Source organism: Lepus europaeus, chromosome 21, assembly GCF_033115175.1.
Source record: "Lepus europaeus isolate LE1 chromosome 21, mLepTim1.pri, whole genome shotgun sequence".
NCBI lineage: Eukaryota > Metazoa > Chordata > Mammalia > Lagomorpha > Leporidae > Lepus > Lepus europaeus.
Window position 1 is genome coordinate 942699 of NC_084847.1, and position 19792 is coordinate 962490.

Genomic DNA, 19792 nt, shown 5'->3' on the forward strand with positions numbered 1-19792 from the left:
TTTCAGAACCACAGACACAACCTGGTCACCGTGGGGAAAGACATCCCCAAGTCTTGTTTCCAACATAAAATCAATTCTGTAACCACAGTTGGCAATCGCACACTCCAAGGCAGTCAATCCTGTGACACCTGTCAGAGCTCAGTCAGGGACTTCGCCACCAGCCGTTCACTCACCTTGTCCCCGGACACGAGGCAGCTCCCACTGGTGCTCCAGCTGAGGACGGTGATGGCACAGGTGTGCATCATGGGCACAGCGTGCTGCTCCCTGTCCTGCTGGTTAAACACTGTCACTTCTCCCATCTCCCAGCCGATGGCCAGGATCAGCCGCGTTGGGTGCCAGCACAGCAAAGTGACCTGGGATGGCCTCTCAATATGTATATCAAGCACACGCTGACCCTACATGGGACAAGAGATAAAATCCAGTATTATAGGTAGTAGCAGCTACTTTTTTAAGACTTCTTTACTTGGGGCTGATGTCGTGGCATAGCAGAAAGAGCCACTGCCTGTAATGCTGGCACACCATGATGACCTCACACGTGCACACATGTGACTAGACCTCACACACATGCATGTGCATGACTAGACCTCAGACATGTGCACACGTGACTAGACCTCACACACATGCATGTGCATGACCAGACCTCACACATGTGACTAGACCTCACACACATGCATGTGCATGACTAGACCTCACACATGTGACTAGACCTCACACACATGCATGTGCATGACTAGACCTCACACATGTGCACACATGTGACTAGACCTCACACATGTGACTAGACCTCACACACATGTGCACACGCACACTAGACCTCACATGTACACGCACACATGACTAGACCTCACATGTACACACAGACCTCACACACATGCATGACTAGACCTCACACACATTCACACGATCATGTGACTCGACCACACACACACATGACTAGACCTCACACACATGCCTGCACGTGTGTGACCAGCCCTCACACACATGTGTACACACCTGTGTGGTACATACACATACAGGCACACACAGGACCAAAGAGCCATGAAATACAAGAGGCAGAAGCTGCTGAGGGCAGACCCACAGCCGCCAGATCCACCTGCTCCAGATAGGTGTCCACGATGCCTCCTGAGGTGCTGCTCTTGTAAGCCACTGCCAAGAACGGGAGGACGGGGTGCCAGCTGATGTGAGAAGGGGCCCCCGCTGCATCCCGGGCGTCGATCTGGTGGTCAAAATAGAGGGCCATGACGGGACACACACCTGGTCAGAGTCGAAACCTGCATGGGCAAAAGCACAGAGTCCAGGGGTTTTAAACACACACCAGGCTGTATAGCCACAGAACCGACAGACCACAGATCCACCATCCTGCAACCCTGGGCTGCTGAACAATGTCTCCCTGAACCGGTGCAGGCCACGACATGTGGAATGCATCTCTAACCAGGAGAAAACACCAAACTAGAGACAAGAGACTGGGCCTGGGATGTCATGGGGTGCAACAGAAACAGAACACACAGCACGCAGGCCCCGCACCCCACACCCCACCCTCCATGCCTGGTAATTTTTATTCCAATTATAATGACGATAATTTATCTTTCCTCAGTGGCCTCTGAAGCAAAATTTTCAAAAAGCAAACCGCTCCACTGGAGAGTACCTGTGTAGGGAAAAAAAGTCCCCAAATTCTGGTAGAGCATAAAACAGGAGACTGTCTTCTAACCTCCCCCCGCCCCAGGTCCTGGCAGATGGGCGAGTCGCTCCATTAGAGTCCACAAGACAGAGTCCGGGGAGACTGTCTTCTAACCTGCCCCCCCACCCCACCCCAGGCATGTGCTGCCAACTTCAGCAACCTCTCTCTTCCTTGCAGGCCTGGAACACAGACAGGTGCTACCCTGTTTCAGAAGAGGCAGAAGCTCAGGTGAGACGGCTGACTGCCCACCGCAGGTCAGTCTGGGAGGCAACTGCAGAGCAGAGTGCCCGTGGGCCAGCTTCATACCAACACAAGAGCTACCAGAACAGCAGGAATGTGTTGGCCAGTTCTTCCACTGCCCAATGCCCACAGCTGGAGCCCCTGTGCACTCCTGCTGGGAATGTAAGACGGTGCAGCTGCTGGGATCCCGCAGGTCCACTTCTGGGCATGCGCTCCGAGAATGGAAAGCCGGGGCAGTTACAATGCTGCTCGGGACACCCACACCCCATACAGGAGCGCCTGGTTCAGTTCCAGTTCCTCTACTTCTGATCCAACTTCCTGCTAATGCACACCCTGGAAGGCAGCAAGCGAGAGCTCAAGGGCTTGGATCCGTACACCCACGGGGAGACACGGATGGAGTTCCTGGCTTCACCGGCCAACACAGCATAGGGAGAATGAACAGCAGATGGGAATTTTCTCTCCCTATGACTGTCTCTCAAAAAAGATTTCTTGGGGCCGGCTGTGACCCAGTGGGTTAAGGCCCTGGCCTGAAGCACCGGCATCTCATATGGGCGCTGGTTCTAGTCCCAGCTGCTCCTCTTCCAATCCAGCTTTCTGCCATGGCCTGGGAAAGCAGAAGATGGCTCAAGTCCACCCACCCGCGTGGGAGACCCGGAGGAGGCTCCTGGCTCCTGGCTTTGGATCGGCGCAGCTCTGGCCGTTTTGGCCATCTGGGGAGTGAACCAGCAGATGGAAGACCTCTCTCTCTGTCTCTACCTCTATAACTTTTTCAAATAAATAAAATAAATCTTTTAAAAAAAAAAAGATTTCTTAAAATTAGCAGAGTTGGCGCCGTGGCTCACTTGGTTAATCCTCTGCCTGCCGCACTGGCATCTCGTGTGGGCACCGGGTTCTAGTTCCAGTTGCTCCTCTTCCAGTCCAGCTCTCTGATGTGGCCAGGGAGTGCAGTGGAGGATGGCCCAAGTGCTTGGGCCCTGCACCCACATGGGAGACCAGGAGGAAGCACCTGGCTCCTGGCTTCAGATTGGTGTAGCTCCAGCCTTTGCAGCCATTTGGGGGGTGAACCAATGGAAGACCTTTCTCTCTGTCTCTCTCTCTCTCTCTCTCACTAACTCTGTCAAATAAAAAAAAATTAGCAAAAGGACCTTTTCGAAAATTTTTATTTATCTATGTTAATTTTATTTGAAAGTCAGTGAGAAAGAGGAGCAGACAGTTCTTCCACTAGCTTCCCATTTCCACTGCCCAACTGCCACAGCCAGGAGTCTAGAGTTCCATCTGGATCTGCCACATGGGTGGCAGGGACTCAAGTACCGGAGCCGTCACCTGCTTCCCAGGCATGCAGCAGCAGGAAGCTGGTTGGTAAGCAGAGCTACCAGGCCCTCAAATGTGGATACCAGTGTCCCAAGCAATGACTTAACCACTGCACCCAAATCTCTGTTTCGGAAACATTTTTTAAACATTTATTTTCAGTTTACTTGGAAGACAGAGATCCATCTCCTACTTGCTGGTTAACTCCCCAAATGCCTGCAACAGCTGTGGATTGGCTACATTGGAGCCAGGAGCCTGACTCCAGCTGGGTGTGCCACGTGGGTGGCAGCAGCCCCAGTTCTTGAGCCATGGCCTCTGCCTTCCAGGTGCGTTACAGGGAGTTGAATCAGAGCTGGGAGTCAGACCCAAGCGCTGTGACTGGGAGGCAGGTGTTCCAATCAAGAGGCCAAATGCCCACCATGGAAACCTTTTACGATGAGTTTCAATGTTTTGCATCTAGACAAAGGTCTACATCCTATGAAACATTCTTTTTTTAATATTTATTTTATCTGAAAGAGTTACAGAGAGAGGTAGAGCCAGAGGGGGACAGAGGTCTTCCATCTGCTGGTTTACTCCCCAAATGACCACAACGGCCACATCTGAAGCCAGGAGCTTCTTCCAGGTCTCCCACGTGGGTGCAGGGACCCAAGCACTTGGGCCGTCTTCTTCTGCTTTCCCAGGCCAGAGCACAGAGCTGGAAGTGGAGCTGCAGGGACTTGAACCCGTACCTATGTGGGATGTCTGCACTGCAGGCGGCGGCTTCACTGGCTACACCATGGCGCCGGCCGCCAGAATAATCTTTAACGGGTTTACTTTGCAGAAAAATTTCTCTGAAAATTGAGCAATACTTTATTTTTGTTGTAATGATTACATATGACATATGTGCTCTGATAGGGTAATTCTAACAGAGCTTGAATAAAATTAAACTTGACTTGCCCTGCTTTGTTTTTTAACTTCAAACACTGTGATAACAGAATGCTAACAACATTTTCTCTCCTTTAAAATTTCATTTCAGGTATACAAATTTCATATTTTTCACACATACAGATTTAGGAACACGGTGATACTTCCCACTCGACCTTCCCTCCCACTAACAACATGTTCTCTCGTGCCTGGGTCTTTTCTGCTGGGTGCTGAGGACATCTCTCCTCCAGGGAGCCCTCAGGACTTGATCCTCCGGCCCCTGCACCCCCCCTTCCGGCTGCACTGGGCGCTGCGGCCCGGGCGCCCCCGCCTCAGGCAGGCCCGCCTCCGTGCTCGGCCCCGAGCGGGGCCAGCAGAGCGTTCCCGGCGCCGCCTGGGCGGCCCGCCTGTCCCCGCTCCCTCATCGCTCCTGTCGCCGGCACCTAACGTGTCCGCAGAGTCACCAGGCCAACGGCGCGAGGCGGAGGGCGAACAGCCACAACGACCGCCAGGCCCGCGTCGCCCCGCTTAGCCAACTCCCGGGCTCCGGACACGAACCTGCCGCCGGGAGGAGGAAAACCGGACGTCTCGCTGGTGCCGAGGCCCCACGCCGCCGCCGCGCGCTCCCCGGCCCACCCGAGGCTCCGCACGCCGCTCGCCCTCCGCCGGGGGCCGCGCCGCCTCCCCGGGGCCCGCGGGACTCACCTCGCCGCGCCGCCGCGTTGCCGGGACGACGGGCCCGCGCCGCCGGGAGCCGAGGGCGGGAGTCGGCGAGGCGCGCGCGGCCCTCGGGGCCCCGCTCTGCCGGTCTCGGACACGGGGGCGCGAGCCTCCCTTCCGGACGCGCGTCCCGCAGAGCTCCGGGGCCGCTCGCCCCGCCGGCGTCCGCGCGTCGTCCACGGCAATGGTGAGGGGGCGCGCGGGGCCGACGGGACGGGGCCGGGCCCGCCGCTCTGACAAACACCAGCACTGCTCGCGCTCGTCGGTCGCCACGACGAGGGGCGGCGCCGTAGCGCCCCCACGCTGTGAGGAGGCGCGAGCGTCCCCCTCAGGATCGCTTCACCGGATTCGCGCCCGTTTCCACACGGCGTGAGGCGGCGTTTTCTTCTCACGCATCCGTCAACACAGCGGCGGCCAATCACCGCGCCGAGCTGGCGCTATTGGCTGGCGGCTGACCAATCCGGAGCGACGCACAGCCCGCACGGGCGCAGGCCGGCGTCACAACATTACTCACGTCGAGGGCCCGCCCCCGCGCTCGTACGTGCGGCGGCGCGCGCCCGCTCCCGGCCAATGGGAGCGCCGCTAGGGGGGGCGCGCCCGCCGGACAGCTCGTGCGGGCTCGCTCCCGCGCGCGTCGCCCCGCCCCGTCCCGCGCGCCCGCCCGCCCCGCCCCGGCGCGACGTCCCGGCGTCTCCACCGGCCGCCGTAGCCGGAACTGCTGCCGAGCGCTGCGGGTTGGGCCTCGGGTCGCCTGCAGCCCCGTCAGCCCCCGGCTGCCCGGCGGAGGGGCCGTGGGAAGGGAGCGTCGGTCGGCGGCCACAGCGGCGGCGCGGCTCGGCCGCGGCTTCTCCTCAGCCGTCGCGCGGAGGCCGGGGCTCCTCCGCCCGGCCGGCGCTGCGGGCGCCCGGGGGGACGTCCCGGGGCTCCGGGAGGCCAGGCTGCCGCGGGGCGTGGATGAAAAAGGTGACCGGAGCGGGGTCGCGGTCGTGCGGCCGCAGCCCGCCGGGAGGGAGGCTGCGTGCGTTCGGGTCCCGGGGCGCGGGCCCCGTCCACGCCCTGCAGCCCCGGGCGGCCGCGGTTGGCGGGGCTGCGGGTTTCTCGTTGCTGTCGGTGCGTTCCTCCCGTGGGGACGCGCAGGCCGAGACGCCGCGCGGCCCGGCGTCGTCGCGCCGGGGTGTCTGTCCCGGGGGCCCCGTTTGCTAGCGCCCCGCGCGGGGCCGCTTCGCGCGTCGTCGCCGGTGCCGGGGCGCCCTGGGCTGAGGACGCGTCCAGCGCTGCGCTGGCTCCGGGCAGCGGGGCCGCGAGCCAACGCGAGAAGCGAGCTGCGACCCCGAGTTTTCCCGCGGGTGCCCCCCGAGGGGCTCCTGCCGTTGGGCCGGGACGCGCGGGGCGGCCCCGGGGCGCAGGGCGCGCGCCTCCACCCCGGGCAGGGTCCCCGAGACCCTCGGCTGAGCTCCGCGCGGCGCTTCCCCCTCAGCGCTGGGCCGGCCGCCCTGGGCCACCATGGCGGTGTCGGTTCCGCGCCGGGGTCGATGCGGGCGGCCCGGCCCCACCGCGGGGCGGGCTCCGAGGGCCGCGCGCGGGGCAGGTGCGCCGCGCCGGGGAGCCCCGCGCGTTTCGGGGGGCGGGGAGGAGGTGGGGACGAGGGCTGGGTCGCGGCCGAGGCGGCGCGGGGAGCGAGGCCGGCGCTCGGCCGGGCCATGCGCGGCCCCGCAGGGTAGGCGGCTGCGGGCGCGGGGACGGAGGGTCCGCGTCTCGCTGGGCCCGGCCCCGGGCCCGCGTCGGGGCCCGCGCTCTCCGGGACAGGGCCGCGCCGGGCGGCCGGGCAGTCGCAGCCTCCAGCCGGGCGCCCGGGGCGCGGGTCTCGGCCGGCCGGGTCCCCGCAGCCCACGGGGGCCCGGACGGTGCGGGCCGGGCCGGGCCGGGGCGGGCCGGGCGGGCCGGGCGCGAGCGCGGATTTGGAACAAACAACGGCGGCCATGTTGAGAGGGACGCGGGCGGAGAAAGTTGCCGGGCCCGGCGCGGCCGCCTCACGGCGCTGCCCTCTGCTCCCCCGGCCGCAGGATGACAGTGAAGTTGGGGGGCGGCGGCGGCGAGGACGGGCTCAAGAAGCTGGGCAAGCGGTCGGCCGAGGAGGAGGCGCTGGCCGGAGACGCGCCCGGAGGCGCGGACGCGGCCGAGGACGGCGGCACAAAGCGCGACGAGCCGCCCCCCCGGGCCGGCGCCCCCGCGGCCCCCGGCGCAGCGGGCAGCCCCCAGGACCAGCACCACTTCCTCCGGTCCAGCGTGCGGCCGCAGAGCAAGAGGCCCCGCAGGGACCCGCCGGGCGCGGTGGGCGGCGGCAGCTCGGGGCCCCGCGGAAAAGGTAGGGCGGGCGCGGGACCCCGGCCCCCTCCCCTCCGGCCCTGGGAGCGGCGCCGCTGGGGGCTTGGGGGCGCCGTCCCCCCCCCCCCCAAGGCTGACCCCAGTGTGAGTTCTGAGGGCGCGGCCCGAGGACCCTTTCTTTGGGCAAAGAAAACAGCCCGAGGCAGGCTTTTTCCCAGAGGCCCCTTGCGACTCTCCTCTCCCGGACTGGGTGGTGGGCTGCTGCAAGCCCAGGACAATGGTTCAGAGCAGGGGATGACCTGGGGGTGTCAGTCCCCGAGTGGGGGGGTGGGGACCACAGCTTCCTGGCCCAGGGTGGAGGGCACAGGGCGGGGCCCTTCCTTTGGGGAGCCAGGAGGGTCTCGCCCAGAGTAGGGGGAGATGGAAGCAGCGCGGCCTGTGCGGTGAGGTCTGGACCCACCCGGTGCAGGAAGCCCTCCGGACCGGCCCCTCGTTTTGTCTGCCCGGTCTCAGCCGGGAATGTTGCTGTTGGGTTCTTGTCCTCGGAGAGCAGGTTTGCAACACTGTTTATAAATAGCAAATTTAGCACCTGGGAGTTTGGCCTGAAAAAAAGCTTTCACTTGGTTTCCTGGGAAATGTTGGTTTACATTTATCAAATCGTTCTGAAGTTTTTGAAAGGAAGCATGAACCGAGCCCGGCCGGGAGCTCAGGCCTCCCGTGTCCCCTGGCGCCTGCCTTTGCTTCCCCAGGAGCAGGGCTTCCTGCGGGTGAGGAGGTTGAGGGCAGCGTACCTGCAGAGGCCGAGGTGGCCTTTATCTTGGTCTGCGGGAGCTGACTGAGTCAGTATGCGCCGGCGTGCTCTTCCAGCTTGGCGTGTTTGGTACAAACAGCTTCTCACTGTTAGTTCTAGGTCCACCTGCGTTCCGTGGTCCGGGCCTCCGTGAGAGGATGCGCGGGTGCCTTGAGGGCTTGCTGTGGGTGGGGTCTCAAGCCCCACTACCTTGGCCCCTCGGCGCCACTCTGCTCACAGGCCTGCCGGAGGTGTCTCACCTAGGAGACAGGACAGCAGCCCCTCAGCTGTCCCGGAGCGCGGCTGCCGCGCTGGAGCGAGCTGTTGGGGGTGGGAGACACAGCTAAGCTCCAGCGGCGGTCTTTAGCTCCTGTGCCTCCCAGAGCTTCTCGGACACCATCTGCCCTTGGCTTCCTGTGCACTGCTCGCTGCTCACGGCTGTGGACTCTGGACGCACCTCACTCTGCCAGGACACCCCTCGTGCTTCGGGGAGACCCCCGCTCAGCTTAGTCGTCAGCACCCAGGGGAGCCTGCCCTGCTCATGACCTCGCGAGGCCCAGACCTGCCCCTGCACGCAGTGGAAATCTCCACAGGGGCTGGCTCTGTGTCATGGGAAATGAGCAATACGGACAGACTGTGACCTCTGTGCAGGAGACGTGGACGGGGAGCGGGGCGCCTTGACTTCCCTCGTCTCAGCCTCGTGGGCCTTGAGGGAATGGGGCAAGGAATTCCTCCGGTTTGGCTTTTGTCACACGAGCGTGTGTGCTCTCCCTGGGTCTGGAAGGATAGGCTCTTCTGTTGGCGTTAATGAAGAATGATGTTTCTATAGCGCAAGTCCAGGTGCTCTGAGGCGCTCACGGGGCCGTAGCAGAGACCGGTGCCTGTGCACCAAGCACCCTGCCTCCCTCACTTGGCCTTGGCGTGGCTATGGAGACAGGTATGTTGAAGTCACCGATCCTGCACGCCGGAACTCGTTGGAGCCGCTTGATTCCTCCCGCGCTGTGGCAGCGCCAGAGTGACCGAGGACCCACTAGACCGAGGCGGAGTCTCAGAGACCACGGTCCCTGAGGACGTGGTTGGGAGGAGGGCTGCTGCTGCCCTTCCATATTGGCCGCCTCAGGGTCAGCTGGCCTTGGCGATCCAGGCCACCTCGGAGCCTCCGTTTCCTTGTCTGTAAAAGGGGATAACTAACGCCCACCTGTCACCACGTGGGCTGCTCATAGCTTCCTGGCGTTTTGAGACTGGAACCACACCGAAGAGCAGTTAGGACCGGCAGCGGGGCCCCGCCTGCCCAGAGCTGCCGCGTGGCAGGGTCTGCTGCTGTGTAGCCTGCTAGATTCTAGGTTCCTTGCATTTATTTTATTTTATTTTATTTTTTGACAGGCAGAGTGGACAGTGAGAGAGAGAGAGACAGAGAGAAAGGTCTTCCTTTGCCGTTGGTTCACCCTCCAGTGGCTGCCGGGGTAGGCGCGCTGCGGCCGGCGCACCGCGCTGATCCGATGGCAGGAGCCAGGTGCTTCTCCTGGTCTCCCATGGGGTGCAGGGCCCAAGCACTTGGGCCATCCTCCACTGCACTCCCTGGCCACAGCAGAGAGCTGGCCTGGAAGAGGGGCAACCGGGACAGGATCGGTGCCCCGACCGGGACTAGAACCCGGTGTGCCGGCGCCGCAAGGCGGAGGATTAGCCTATTGAGCCGCGGCGCCGGCCGGTTCTTTGCATTTAAACTGAGTTGGGTGAGCTTGTGGCTGAGAGTTATGCTTTCTCAAACCTTCAGGTCCAGAAGGAACTGGGACCGTGTGTTGGCAGAGTGCTCCGGAGGGTGGATCGGCTATAGTGGGCAAGGGCTGCGTGCTGGCCTGCGGGAGAGCTCAGGCAGAGGTTGGCCAGAATGCTGCCCGCCTCTGCTCGATGGCAACTGTAGCTCGTTCCTGCCACCAGCTCAGCATCTCACCCATGCTCCTCTGGGTGGGAATTCACCAGATGTGGCAGACTGCAGAGTGCACTTCCTCTTCCAGGCGAACCCGGCAAGTGACCTTCCCCCATGCCATGCCTGGGTGGCGTGGTCATGCTGTGCCTCAGGCCCTCAGACGTGGGAGGGGAGAAGAGGAGGAGGTGGGGTGCTCCCGTGGGCTCTGTCCAGTGCACAGCCACACACCCTATGTGATGTGGTGAGCGGAGGAAGGTGATGTCCAGCCTGGCGTCCTGCTGTGTGGCCCAGACATCCCTGTGCTTGGGGGTCAGGAGAGCTGTGACCCAGGCCGCTTGAGGGGCTGCTGGTGAAGGCTGTGCAGGACAAAATTCCTGCACTCACAGGGCCTTGGTAAATGGCTTGAGTTGGGAGTTGGACAGATTTCATTTGCTTCGAGTCAGGAGAGGGCCTGATAAAGATGATGAGTTTTAGGTTTTAAGGCTGAGCTAGTGTTCAGGTACCTTGTTCTCTTTTACTGTTAAAACTCACATGGTGTCCGTGGTACCTGATGGTCTGTGAATTTGTTTTTTGCTGGTGGGGTGTGCTTTGGGGTTTTAATTGTGTCTTTGCTCTGGGTGGTGTGGCGATCCGAAGGTAGGAAGATGCCAAGGTGATAGAAGTGGCTGTAGATGGCCGCATCACAGACGTGGGCACAGCGCTGCCAGCGGCCGTGTGAGCAGAAGCCTCTGACGCTTTCAGTGAGCTCCGCGCTGACAGCCGGGCTCTGGCAGGCCCGGCCGGAGAACGAGCAGTGGGAGGCTGCAGGCCCTGCCGGTAGGTCCAGCAGCAGGGCGGGAAGTGGGCTGGTGTGCCCTGCATCGCATGTGGGCTCTGGAAGCAGAGCTGCTGGTACCACGGGGGCCCTGGGGAGACCTTCCTGGCGCTGCTGCCCCTCAGCCGTGGTGTGCTGGGAACTGAGGTGCACAGGAGGGCGTTGGCGCCTGGGCTGTCCTGGGCCTCTGGTGAAGCCCCACCCGCTTCCCTGTGCTGGGGTGTGGAGCAGTGGGGCCTGGAGGTGCACTCCCGTGAGCTGACCCCCGGACGTCTCTAGCTAAGCGTGAGTGAGGCTCCTGTGATCACCTCTTGTCCCGGGACAGTCGCTGAGTCCACCTCCCGTCACTGCTGGCTTTGCCGTCCCCGGCCCTTGGAGGGGGCTCACACGCCATGGGAAGCAAGCTGCAGTCAGTGAGCAGGACGGGCTGACTGCGGCCGCCGCGTCTCACCCAGGTTAGGTCACCGGGGCTCCTCATGGAGCCGCTCCTGCGTCCTGACCCCTGCCTTTAGTTGTCATGTGACTCTGGCCTAGTCGTGGGCGTTCTGTGTGACGTCCTCTCCCGAGCCTAAGGAGGCGCCTTGGGGTGAGCTTTCTTCCTTCAGAACTGACGCTTCTACCCCCGCGAGGCGTCACCCGCGAGACCAGGCCGCTCTAGTGGCACAGCGCATGGAAGCTCCGCTCAGGCTCTGGGGTGGTTCTTGCTGCCTGGGAACTTGGGGCTTCCATGCTTTGGTAGCCTTGGTGTCCCTGTTTCTAAAATGGGCATGATGACCGTGCACTGAGACCAAGATGAAGCAGCGTGGTTGAGTGCGTGTAACAGGTGCTGTTTGCATCCGTGACCTTTGTGTCTGTGCCCACAGTGGGCATGGGCTCTGCCCGTGCCCCTGCTTCCCCACTTGCAACATGGGGGTGACTTTGTCTTCCTGAGGTGCTGGGTGAGGTAGGGGCATCCAAGGTCAACCAGAGATGGGTGCTGGGGATGACAGCAGGTGTTCTCTGTGTGGAGGTGGGTGACGGCAGATCAAAGCCGCGGGGCTGTGTCCTTCACCTGCGGGCCCTGGAGGGGGTCCATAGCAGAGATCGGTGGTTTGGGACGCCACAGCAGAGGTTGTTAGAATTGTCTCGATCAGGTGGGATGGAACAGGCCTGGGAGAAGCAAGGTAATATTGAGCAGTGACGTGGGCTGAGGGGGAAGGCTGGGTTCAGTGTGCAGCGCCCTGGGGCCCAGCAAGAACAAGGAGGCCCTCTCTGCCCACTGGGCCCCAGGCTGTCACTGAGCACCTGCTGTGTGGGGCCTGGTGCCAGGGTGGGCATGGGAGAGTGAGACAGGTTGTGACCCGCAGAGAGCTCACTGTCAGGATGCCAGTCCTGCGCATTCCCTTCAGGTTCCTCGGATGCTGGCGTCTCACCACGCAAGTCCTCTCTGTGGTCCCCAAACAGCCACAGGTGGAGCGGTTGTTTGTCCTGCTCTCCTTCGTCTCAAGCCATTCCCACCCCAGAGAAAGCCCCTGTGCCTGCCCAGTCAGGCTAGGTGTTGTCCGTCTCCCCTCGTGCCTCTCTGCCAGCCGGTTCTGCCCTTCTCCCTTCCGTTTCTGCCCTCTTGGCCTGAAGGTGGCCTCTCGCAGATGCCCACGGCTGTCTTCCACCTGCGGCTCTCGGGATACCCTCCTGTTTCTGCCTGTTTCGGGTTGTCGAGTGAAGCAGCGGTGAGGCCATGGAGCCGTGTTCTCTTTGTGCTCGGAAGTGTGGTTCTGTTCTGCCTTGGGAGAGCATCCAGGGTCTGGGATGACGGTGCCACAGCTGGCAGCGCTTACGTGGGTGACTTGGTTTTAACATTCATCTTGTTTCCTTCCCACTGCCGAGGCAGCGCCATTTTTCAGACCTGGGCAGGACAGGCTACGTGCCTCGCTGTGCAGGGGGAGTGGCCGGCGCCACCGGCAGTGGGTGGTGTGCGGCGCCCTCAGCCTCATCAGAGCCACTGTGTTGCCTCTTCCTCTGCTTCTGGTGTCTGCTCCAGCTCAGACACGCTTCTGTTCCACTTTCCTTCTGCCGCTCATGGTTACCAGGGCTGTGAGCCTATAAAATCTCACAGAATTGAGCAAAACATACGGGCTGGGCCTTCAGAAGCATGTCTGCTATTTCCCAGCGTGCCCTGGGGCAGCAAGATGAGCTGCCTTGCAAGGAAAGTCTGGGGAATGTTGCTTAGAAACCGAGAGTCTGAAGGTCCTGTCTGTGGAGGGCAGCCCTTCCTTCTGTGACCACGCGTGAGGGATTGCCGTGTGGCAGCAGAAGCACCTGTGACCTCCTGGACGTGTAACACGCTCGGTCCCTTCGGAGAATGTCCTCTGGTGCCGTGGCACAGTTGGACTCGTCTTGGGAAGCACCAGTGTGTCGTTTGGTCTAGTGAGGAGCTGGTACCCTCGGGCCACTGCCGCGCTCTGCTGCACGGAGGGCGCGTGAGCTGCGTTTCTCTGCGCCGTGGGGTGCTCAGGTGGACAGCAGACTTGCAGCTTAGCTTCTGGGCTGACTTCAGGACTGGGTGTCGGGCGCTCGGTGCAGCGCTGCCCGGGAACACTGTTCACAGCATTGGAAGTGCTCTGTTCTGGTCCACGTGTGGCCCTTGACCACACGGAATGTGGCTGGTGGGACTAGAGACCTGGGCTTACATTTTTAATTAATATTTCGATATAAATAGCCTCATGTGACGACGGCTGTGAAATCAGTGCCCTGCTGAACTCACTCACTGTCTCCAGGGAGTGTCAGATCCTCTCCCTAGAGCCGAGTCACTGCTATTGCCTGCGTGAAGACATCTCGCTCCCCGATTGCTGGCTGCTGCATTGACCATTTTCAAGGTCTGCCTGAAGCGCTGACCGTGGGGTTGCGTCCTGGGAACCTGTGCACGGAGTCCCCTAACCTGCTGGGACAGGCTGGCGAGGCCTGCAGCACATCGACTGTCTGATTGCCTCTCGAGCAGCCACGCTGACTGGGAGCTGTGGGTGCTGCCACTGCCCAGGGTAGCCAGAAAGGATGGTCCTGCGTGTTGCTAGCCTGGGAAAAGACGTACATCCCAGACCGGAGTATGATTTCTACAACATGTGTGTCCCTTTCCCACCATCATGAGAGTGCACAAATCACAAGTCCGGTCTGCTAGGTTGTGGACCATCTGTAGTGACAGGGACCCATGGCACATACATTTACAGCCCTGCTGGCTGTCTCTGCGGGGCTGAGGCACGGTTGAGAGTGGCCCCTTGGCTGGTTTTGTTACGTGGTTCATATTCTGGTGTGTGGGTCTTATCTCATGCACATGGGGACATTCTCTGAGTTTGAGTTCAACTTGTTTATTTGCAGATATTAAAAGCAGTATTTCAGGCAAATCCTCCCTGGGAGAAGACCTGGTGAGCGTGACGCGTGACTTCTGCTCCCAGAGGGTACTTGATCTCTCTAGCAGGGACAGTGCATCGAGTCACTGGGGCAAGCCAGGATTCGTCTTTCCTAAAGGGCCTTGCTGACACCTGGGGGTCCCAGGTGTTGTCCTGCTGGGGGCATCCGTTGAGCATGGCCTTGGGACAGTGGGCCCTTGTGGTTTTCCCTATCCGGTTCCGCCTTGCTCAGCTTCCCAGCTTTCAGGAACAGCTCACTGTGTAGTCCTTTCTCTCCAAGGAGCCGAAGGTGGCGGGTCGTCGTCTGGAAATGTATCCGGGGTTGCCCCCAGTGCCCCTGCGGGGGGCTCGCGCTCGTCCTCCCGGAACTTAGGGTCTTCTGGTGCTGAGAAGGAAGAAGGCAAGAAGGTCCGGCGGCAGTGGGAGTCGTGGAGCACGGAGGACAAGAACACCTTCTTCGAGGGGCTGTACGAGGTGAGTGCTGAAGGTGAGAAGCGGCTCAGACTCCGGTCCCGAGCTCTGCACCTGCCACGGAGCTTCTGCTTCTGATTCCTTCGGCTGCACAGCTCCTAGGTGAGCAGGTTCCAGCTGGGGGCTGCTGAGGGGGTGGAGGCAGCGTGGGGGCCTTGCTCCCAACCTTGGCCTTTATCTCCTAGCTGTGACCTGGTAGGCTCTTCCTGAGTGGCCATGGGGGGTATCTGTGCTGCTTTGACATCTTGCCCAAAACTCTTACCTGTGTCTGGGACAACTTTTTTTTTTTTTTTTTTTTTTTTTAATTTTTTATTTTTGACAAGCAGAGTGGATAGTGAGAGAGAGACAGAGAGAACGGTCTTCCTTTGCCGTTGGTTCACCCTCCAATGGCTGCTGGGCCGGCGCACTGCGCTGATCCGAAGGCAGGAGCCAGGTGCTTCTCCTGGTCTCCCATGGGGTGCAGGGCCCAAGCACTTGGGCCATCCTCCACTGCACTCCCTGGCCACAGCAGAGAGCTGGCCTGGAAGAGGGGCAACCGGGACAGAATCCGGCGCCCCAAACGGGACTAGAACCTGGTGTGCCAGCGCCGCTAGGCGGAGGATTAGGAAAGGGGTGCTACCGGAAGAGTGCTCGCTGGCACAGCACCAGTTCCCTCTCTGCTTCTTAGGTCCGTGTCCCACGGAGCGCTGCGTGGTTTAATCCCTGAGCTGTTAACCTAGGCTTTCTTCTCCAGCACGGGAAGGACTTTGAGGCGATTCAGAACAACATTGCCCTGAAGTACAAGAAGAAAGGCAAACCCGCGAGCATGGTGAAGAACAAGGAACAGGTCCGGCACTTCTACTACCGAACCTGGCACAAGATCACCAAATATATCGACTTCAGCAACGGTGAGTGGCCGCTGCTCAGCCTTGAGGGGCTGAGGGGTGGGCTTCTGCCTGGCAGGCAGTTCCTGGCAAGTCTGCGAGGCATGCTTGCGACTGTGGTGGGCTGCCATGGCGGCCTCCTGGTGCTCGGTGTGCACCGGGTGACCGAGGGTCCCAGTGCGTCACAGCCCAGCCTCCGTGTGCTGCGCTCAGCACTCTTACCACTGCTCTTCGGAGGTGTGAGCTTGGTTTCCAGCAGTTCTGGGTGCACGTGGGTTCAGCTCATGTCCAGGGTGAGTGAGGGTGCTGAGGCCCAGTGTCAGGCTGCAGGTTCCAGAAGTGAGCACCTGCCTCCTCCTCGCCCTTCCCTCCCAAGAAGGGGCACAGTGGGGAAGGAACTGGTCTGCTGGGGGGGATACCCATTTCCCCAAGGCTTTCACACCCATGTGTGAGCCAGCATTTGCATAGTCCATCTTGAGTCATGTGACTACGTCATCTCCAGGTGCATTTCTGGCTGGAAGTGCCCTTGGGCCATCTCTGATGTCAGGAGACCCTCCTGTCCCCACACTGTCCTACAGCCTCACGTAGCAGTGCCCTCCCCCAGACACCTGCTTCTGCTCCTCTGTCTCTCACCTTCATTCTCTTTAATCCTACCACTCTGACCACACCAGGGCACCTGTGGCTGTGGCCGCCTCCACAGTCCTGGTCTCTGCTGTTCTTGCAGTGTCCTCTTAGCTGGGTCCCTGGATGGTGACCACTGTGTGAATCCTGCCACCTAGAGTGTGGGGCCACAACCCCTCCATCTGCTGACACAAACGGGCCCGTCTTGAAAGCCCCTTAGGAGTGGGTTGTCAGTCTCCATACATGGGTTGATTGGCAGATCTTTGCTGAAGCTGAAGGTGCTCACCTGTTCCTTTTCAGTTCTCTGGTCCGAGCTCATTGGCTAATTCCAGGCGGAGTCCTGGGTGTCTGAGGCTGTGACAAGCGCTGTCAAGTTGTGTGACTGCGCTCACACCTTCAGGGGCACTGCTGGCCTCTGGCTCTTCGTGGGTGCCTGTCTCACAGATTGTTTTGTTTGGATTGGATGTCACCTTCTCCAGTGGCTTACAGAAAGTGCAGCCATGAGAGCGGGGCTCTCCCGGGGCGACTGGTCTCGTGCTGTCTCCACTGAGGACAAGGAAGCTGCCAGATGCCATGGAGCACCTTGGGCTGCTTGACTGTTGCGGGTCACACAGCACACAGCGTGGCAACATAGTTTATACATTGTGTGTGTTTGTGATGGTGCCCCATCTGTAGTTTTTGTGGGTTTGTCTGACACATTAAGCCAAGTAAGAAGCAAAGCATTGGTGAACAAGGAGCAGGGAGTGGGCTGAACTGCTAGCCAGGGACCCTTGGGGACAGGTGCAGACTTGCACTGACAGGTTGTCTCTTAGAACACAGCCTGTCCATCATTGCTCGGGTGGCACTATGTCTTGTGTTTCTCTCTGGGATTTCGGTTGTCTTAGCAACCCCACAGTGATTCCACGACGACCTTGGGTTCCTGGGTCCATACAGCCATCCCTTCCTGCTGATGGCTGCTTTTGGCCGTAAGTTCTGTTTTAGGAACTCAAAGTTCTGGCAAAACAGGCTCTGTCGCACCTCAGAGTTTGTAGCAAAGCCGAGCCTGGAGAGGCACACGGTAGAGCCCCTTGGGGTCGAGGGCCACCTCCCAGAGCCTGGACCCTGTCCCAGGGCTCCACTGCCCCGGCCCCTTGCCTCACTTTCCTGTTTGCTTTTGTCTTTCTGGGTAGTGGCTTTTTTCTCTTTGCAGTTTCAAGTGGTAACTTTAAAAATGTGTATGTGTTTTCAGGGTGTATAGTTGAATGGCTTTTCCTATATTTCCAGTTTGTGCAGACGTCATCTGTTTAATTCCAGACCGTTTTCACATCCCAGAAGGAATCTACTTCCTGTCTATGGGTCTGCCCGTCCTGGACGTTTCATGGAAATGGAATCGCACAGTGTGTGGCCCGTCTGGCTTTTCTCCCTGACTTAATGTTGTAAAGGTCACACAGGTGACAGCGAGGGTCAGCCTGCTCGGCAGAGCAACCTTCTGATGGCTAAATGATGTCTGTTGTGGATGGACCTGGTGGGCGGTCCTGGGTCCTGCCCTCGGGAAGCGTCCAGAACCGTCAGTCCCGTTCCTGGAGCACCACGTCGGATCACATGCCCAGAGCCTCCTTTGCACTTGCGGAGGCGTCCTTCCTCTCCTGTCATCAGAAACACTCAGGCATTGGGGCCTGGAGGAGAGGGGTGTGGGGCCACTGGGAGCAGAGGGCAGGTGTCTTGGGCTGAGGTCTGGCTTGACGGATCAGAGAAAATCAGAACACAGTGCCTTCAGCACGTGAGGCTCCAGGGTGAGGCACTGCGCTCCCAGGCATGTCGCAGCATCCGGGACAGCAGAGTGTACACTCCAGCAGCTGCCCCACACGTCTCAGTCCGCCTTCTCCCAGACGAAGCCGGGGCTGTTAGGGAAGCAGCGAGGCGGGCTGGACATCAGGGAGGGTCCACACGAGTGGATCCTTTGTCAGCCTGGGAGGGAACAGGGGAGGTGGGAAGGTGAGTCCCCCTGGTTCCCGGGTGCCGGGGGGACACAAAAGGAGAGATTTAGTGAGGTCCTAGGAACATGCATGTTTTGGGAGGCATCTGATCTGCCTGTTGGGAGTAATTTTGTAGAATTCCCCACATTTCTGTTACACTTTTTACTTTGAAAATTGCCCATTGCTCCATCTCAGCCCAGGTTCCTCCAAGGGACAAATGCCAGGGAACCAGCTGCACACCACTGCCGCCAGGGCTGTCTGTGCGTCCCTTGCCTGACGCTGTGTTGTTCTCCTCCAGTGTTCTCTCGAGGGCTGAAGAAGTCGTCCCAAGAGCTGTACGGCCTAATCTGCTACGGCGAGCTGCGCAAGAAGATCGGGGGCTGTGAGTGTCACTGTCCCTGGGTCACTGACCGCAGTGCCCAGGAGCCTTCCCTCCTCCTCTCCCTCCGACCCTGGCACTAAGTATTTCAGCAACAGAGAAGTTGAAGAGTAGGGGACCAGCCCTGTGCTTTCAGTTAGGTCACAGTCGTCACCATTGCCATGTCACTGTCTCCCTCCCCTGTGTGCACGTATGTTTTACACACATGGACCTACTTTTTTCTCACTCTAGCCCTTGGCCATGAGACAGCCTCAACCCGCAGCACGCCCACAGCCCCTGGTCATACCTGCTTCTCACACTGACCGTCTCTGAGGCCTCACCTCCACCTCCAAATTTGGTCTCCTAGCCCAGGACTGTGGCCTGCATGCAGCTGTGGGCTCTCCCTGGACCTCCTGGGCTAGAACAGTACACTCTGGAGTCCAGGCCTCCTTACAAAATGCCCCTTACTTACTGGCTGATCCTCTCCTTGTGAACAGATTCCCTTTCTTTTTATATATATGTGTATTTTTGTTTTTAAGATTTTATGTACTTATTTGGGGCCAGAGTTACAGAGCGAGGGAGAGGCAGAGAGGTCTTCCGTCTACTACTTCTCCCCAAGTGGCCACAGTGGCCAGAGCTGAGCTGATCTGAAGTCAGGAGCCAGGAGCTTCTTCCAGGTCTTCCACAAGGGTACAGAGGCTCAAGCATTTGGGTCATCTTACGCTGCTTTCTCAGGCCATAGCAGGGTGCTGTATGAGCAGAGGAGCAGCTGGGACACGAACCAGCGCCCTCATGGCGTGCTGGCGCCATAGGCGGAGGCTTAGCCTGCTGCGCCACAGTGCCAGCCTTCAGATTTTCCTTTCGGCAGAGTTGGTTCGGCACTGGGTAAGGACACTTCTCCTCCCTGGGGCCACACCTGTGTGGCCCTGATGCTTCTCCTGTGCAGTGAGCATTCAGGGGCCACGGCCAGTCACCTGATGTGGCTCAGGGCAGCACTGGGCCTCTGGAGAATGGAGTTTACCAGCTGCTCTGTGAGCCTGGGCCAAGCTGTATGCTGACCACTGGTTGTCTGTTGTATCTGGTCATCCACTCATCATGCTGCCCAGTGGCTGCCGTGAGTCTTGTCAGGGACACAATGACTTTCTCACCCTGGGCACTGCCATCCTCAGATCCCCGCCCCCACATCCCCTGCATCTCTCGCCAGTGTCTGAGCAGCTGTGTTTTTGGCTGCTGACCCTCCTTGCTTGTGAGTCTCCCTGCTCACTTGAGTGGCCTCCCTGGTCCTGTGGCTTCAGGTGCTGTGTGAGTGCTGAGCGTCCCCTTCCCTCTCTCTGTTGCTGCTGTGACTGCCCTGGGATGTCAGCTGGGTCCTGGCAGAGCACCTGTCCCTTCCCCACCCACCTCATGGCCACTCTTGCCTTTCTTGGCCAGGAGTG

The 19792-nt window shown here is 60.2% G+C and overlaps 3 protein-coding genes across 9 annotated transcripts in view; 1 reads left to right on the forward strand and 2 right to left on the reverse strand.

The window, feature by feature from the left end:
- Nucleotides 1–4925, reverse strand: part of IFT140 (intraflagellar transport 140) — a 99596-nt gene extending 94671 nt beyond the window's left edge. The window contains exons 1-3 of one of the 2 annotated variants that reach the window (XM_062180996.1): nucleotides 4835–4925; nucleotides 1094–1271; nucleotides 174–395 (exon numbers count right to left, since the gene is read on the reverse strand). In XM_062180996.1, the coding sequence (XP_062036980.1) occupies nucleotides 174–395; nucleotides 1094–1240 (369 nt within the window). In that variant the 5' untranslated portion in view covers nucleotides 1241–1271; nucleotides 4835–4925. Of the gene's footprint in view, nucleotides 1–173; nucleotides 396–1093; nucleotides 1272–4687; nucleotides 4752–4834 lie in introns of those variants that run through there. The other variant, XM_062180997.1, reaches the window with a different exon arrangement.
- Nucleotides 4658–6830, reverse strand: LOC133751041 (basic proline-rich protein-like). Its single transcript, XM_062180918.1, has 2 exons — nucleotides 5364–6830; nucleotides 4658–5152 (listed from the first exon to the last, which is right to left on the reverse strand). The coding sequence occupies exons 1-2, from the start codon at nucleotides 6828–6830 to the stop codon at nucleotides 4658–4660; spliced, it is 1962 nt and encodes a 653-aa protein (XP_062036902.1).
- CRAMP1 (cramped chromatin regulator homolog 1) overlaps nucleotides 5730–19792 on the forward strand; it is a 54448-nt gene continuing 40385 nt past the window's right edge. For 5 of the 6 annotated variants that reach the window (XM_062180396.1, XM_062180398.1, XM_062180399.1 and 2 more), the window contains exons 1-5: nucleotides 5730–5812; nucleotides 6913–7214; nucleotides 14369–14562; nucleotides 15293–15446; nucleotides 18297–18380. In XM_062180396.1, coding sequence (XP_062036380.1) covers nucleotides 6914–7214; nucleotides 14369–14562; nucleotides 15293–15446; nucleotides 18297–18380 — 733 coding nt within the window. In that variant the 5' untranslated portion in view covers nucleotides 5730–5812; nucleotide 6913. Of the gene's footprint in view, nucleotides 5813–6838; nucleotides 7215–14368; nucleotides 14563–15292; nucleotides 15447–18296; nucleotides 18381–19792 lie in introns of those variants that run through there. The other variant, XM_062180397.1, reaches the window with a different exon arrangement.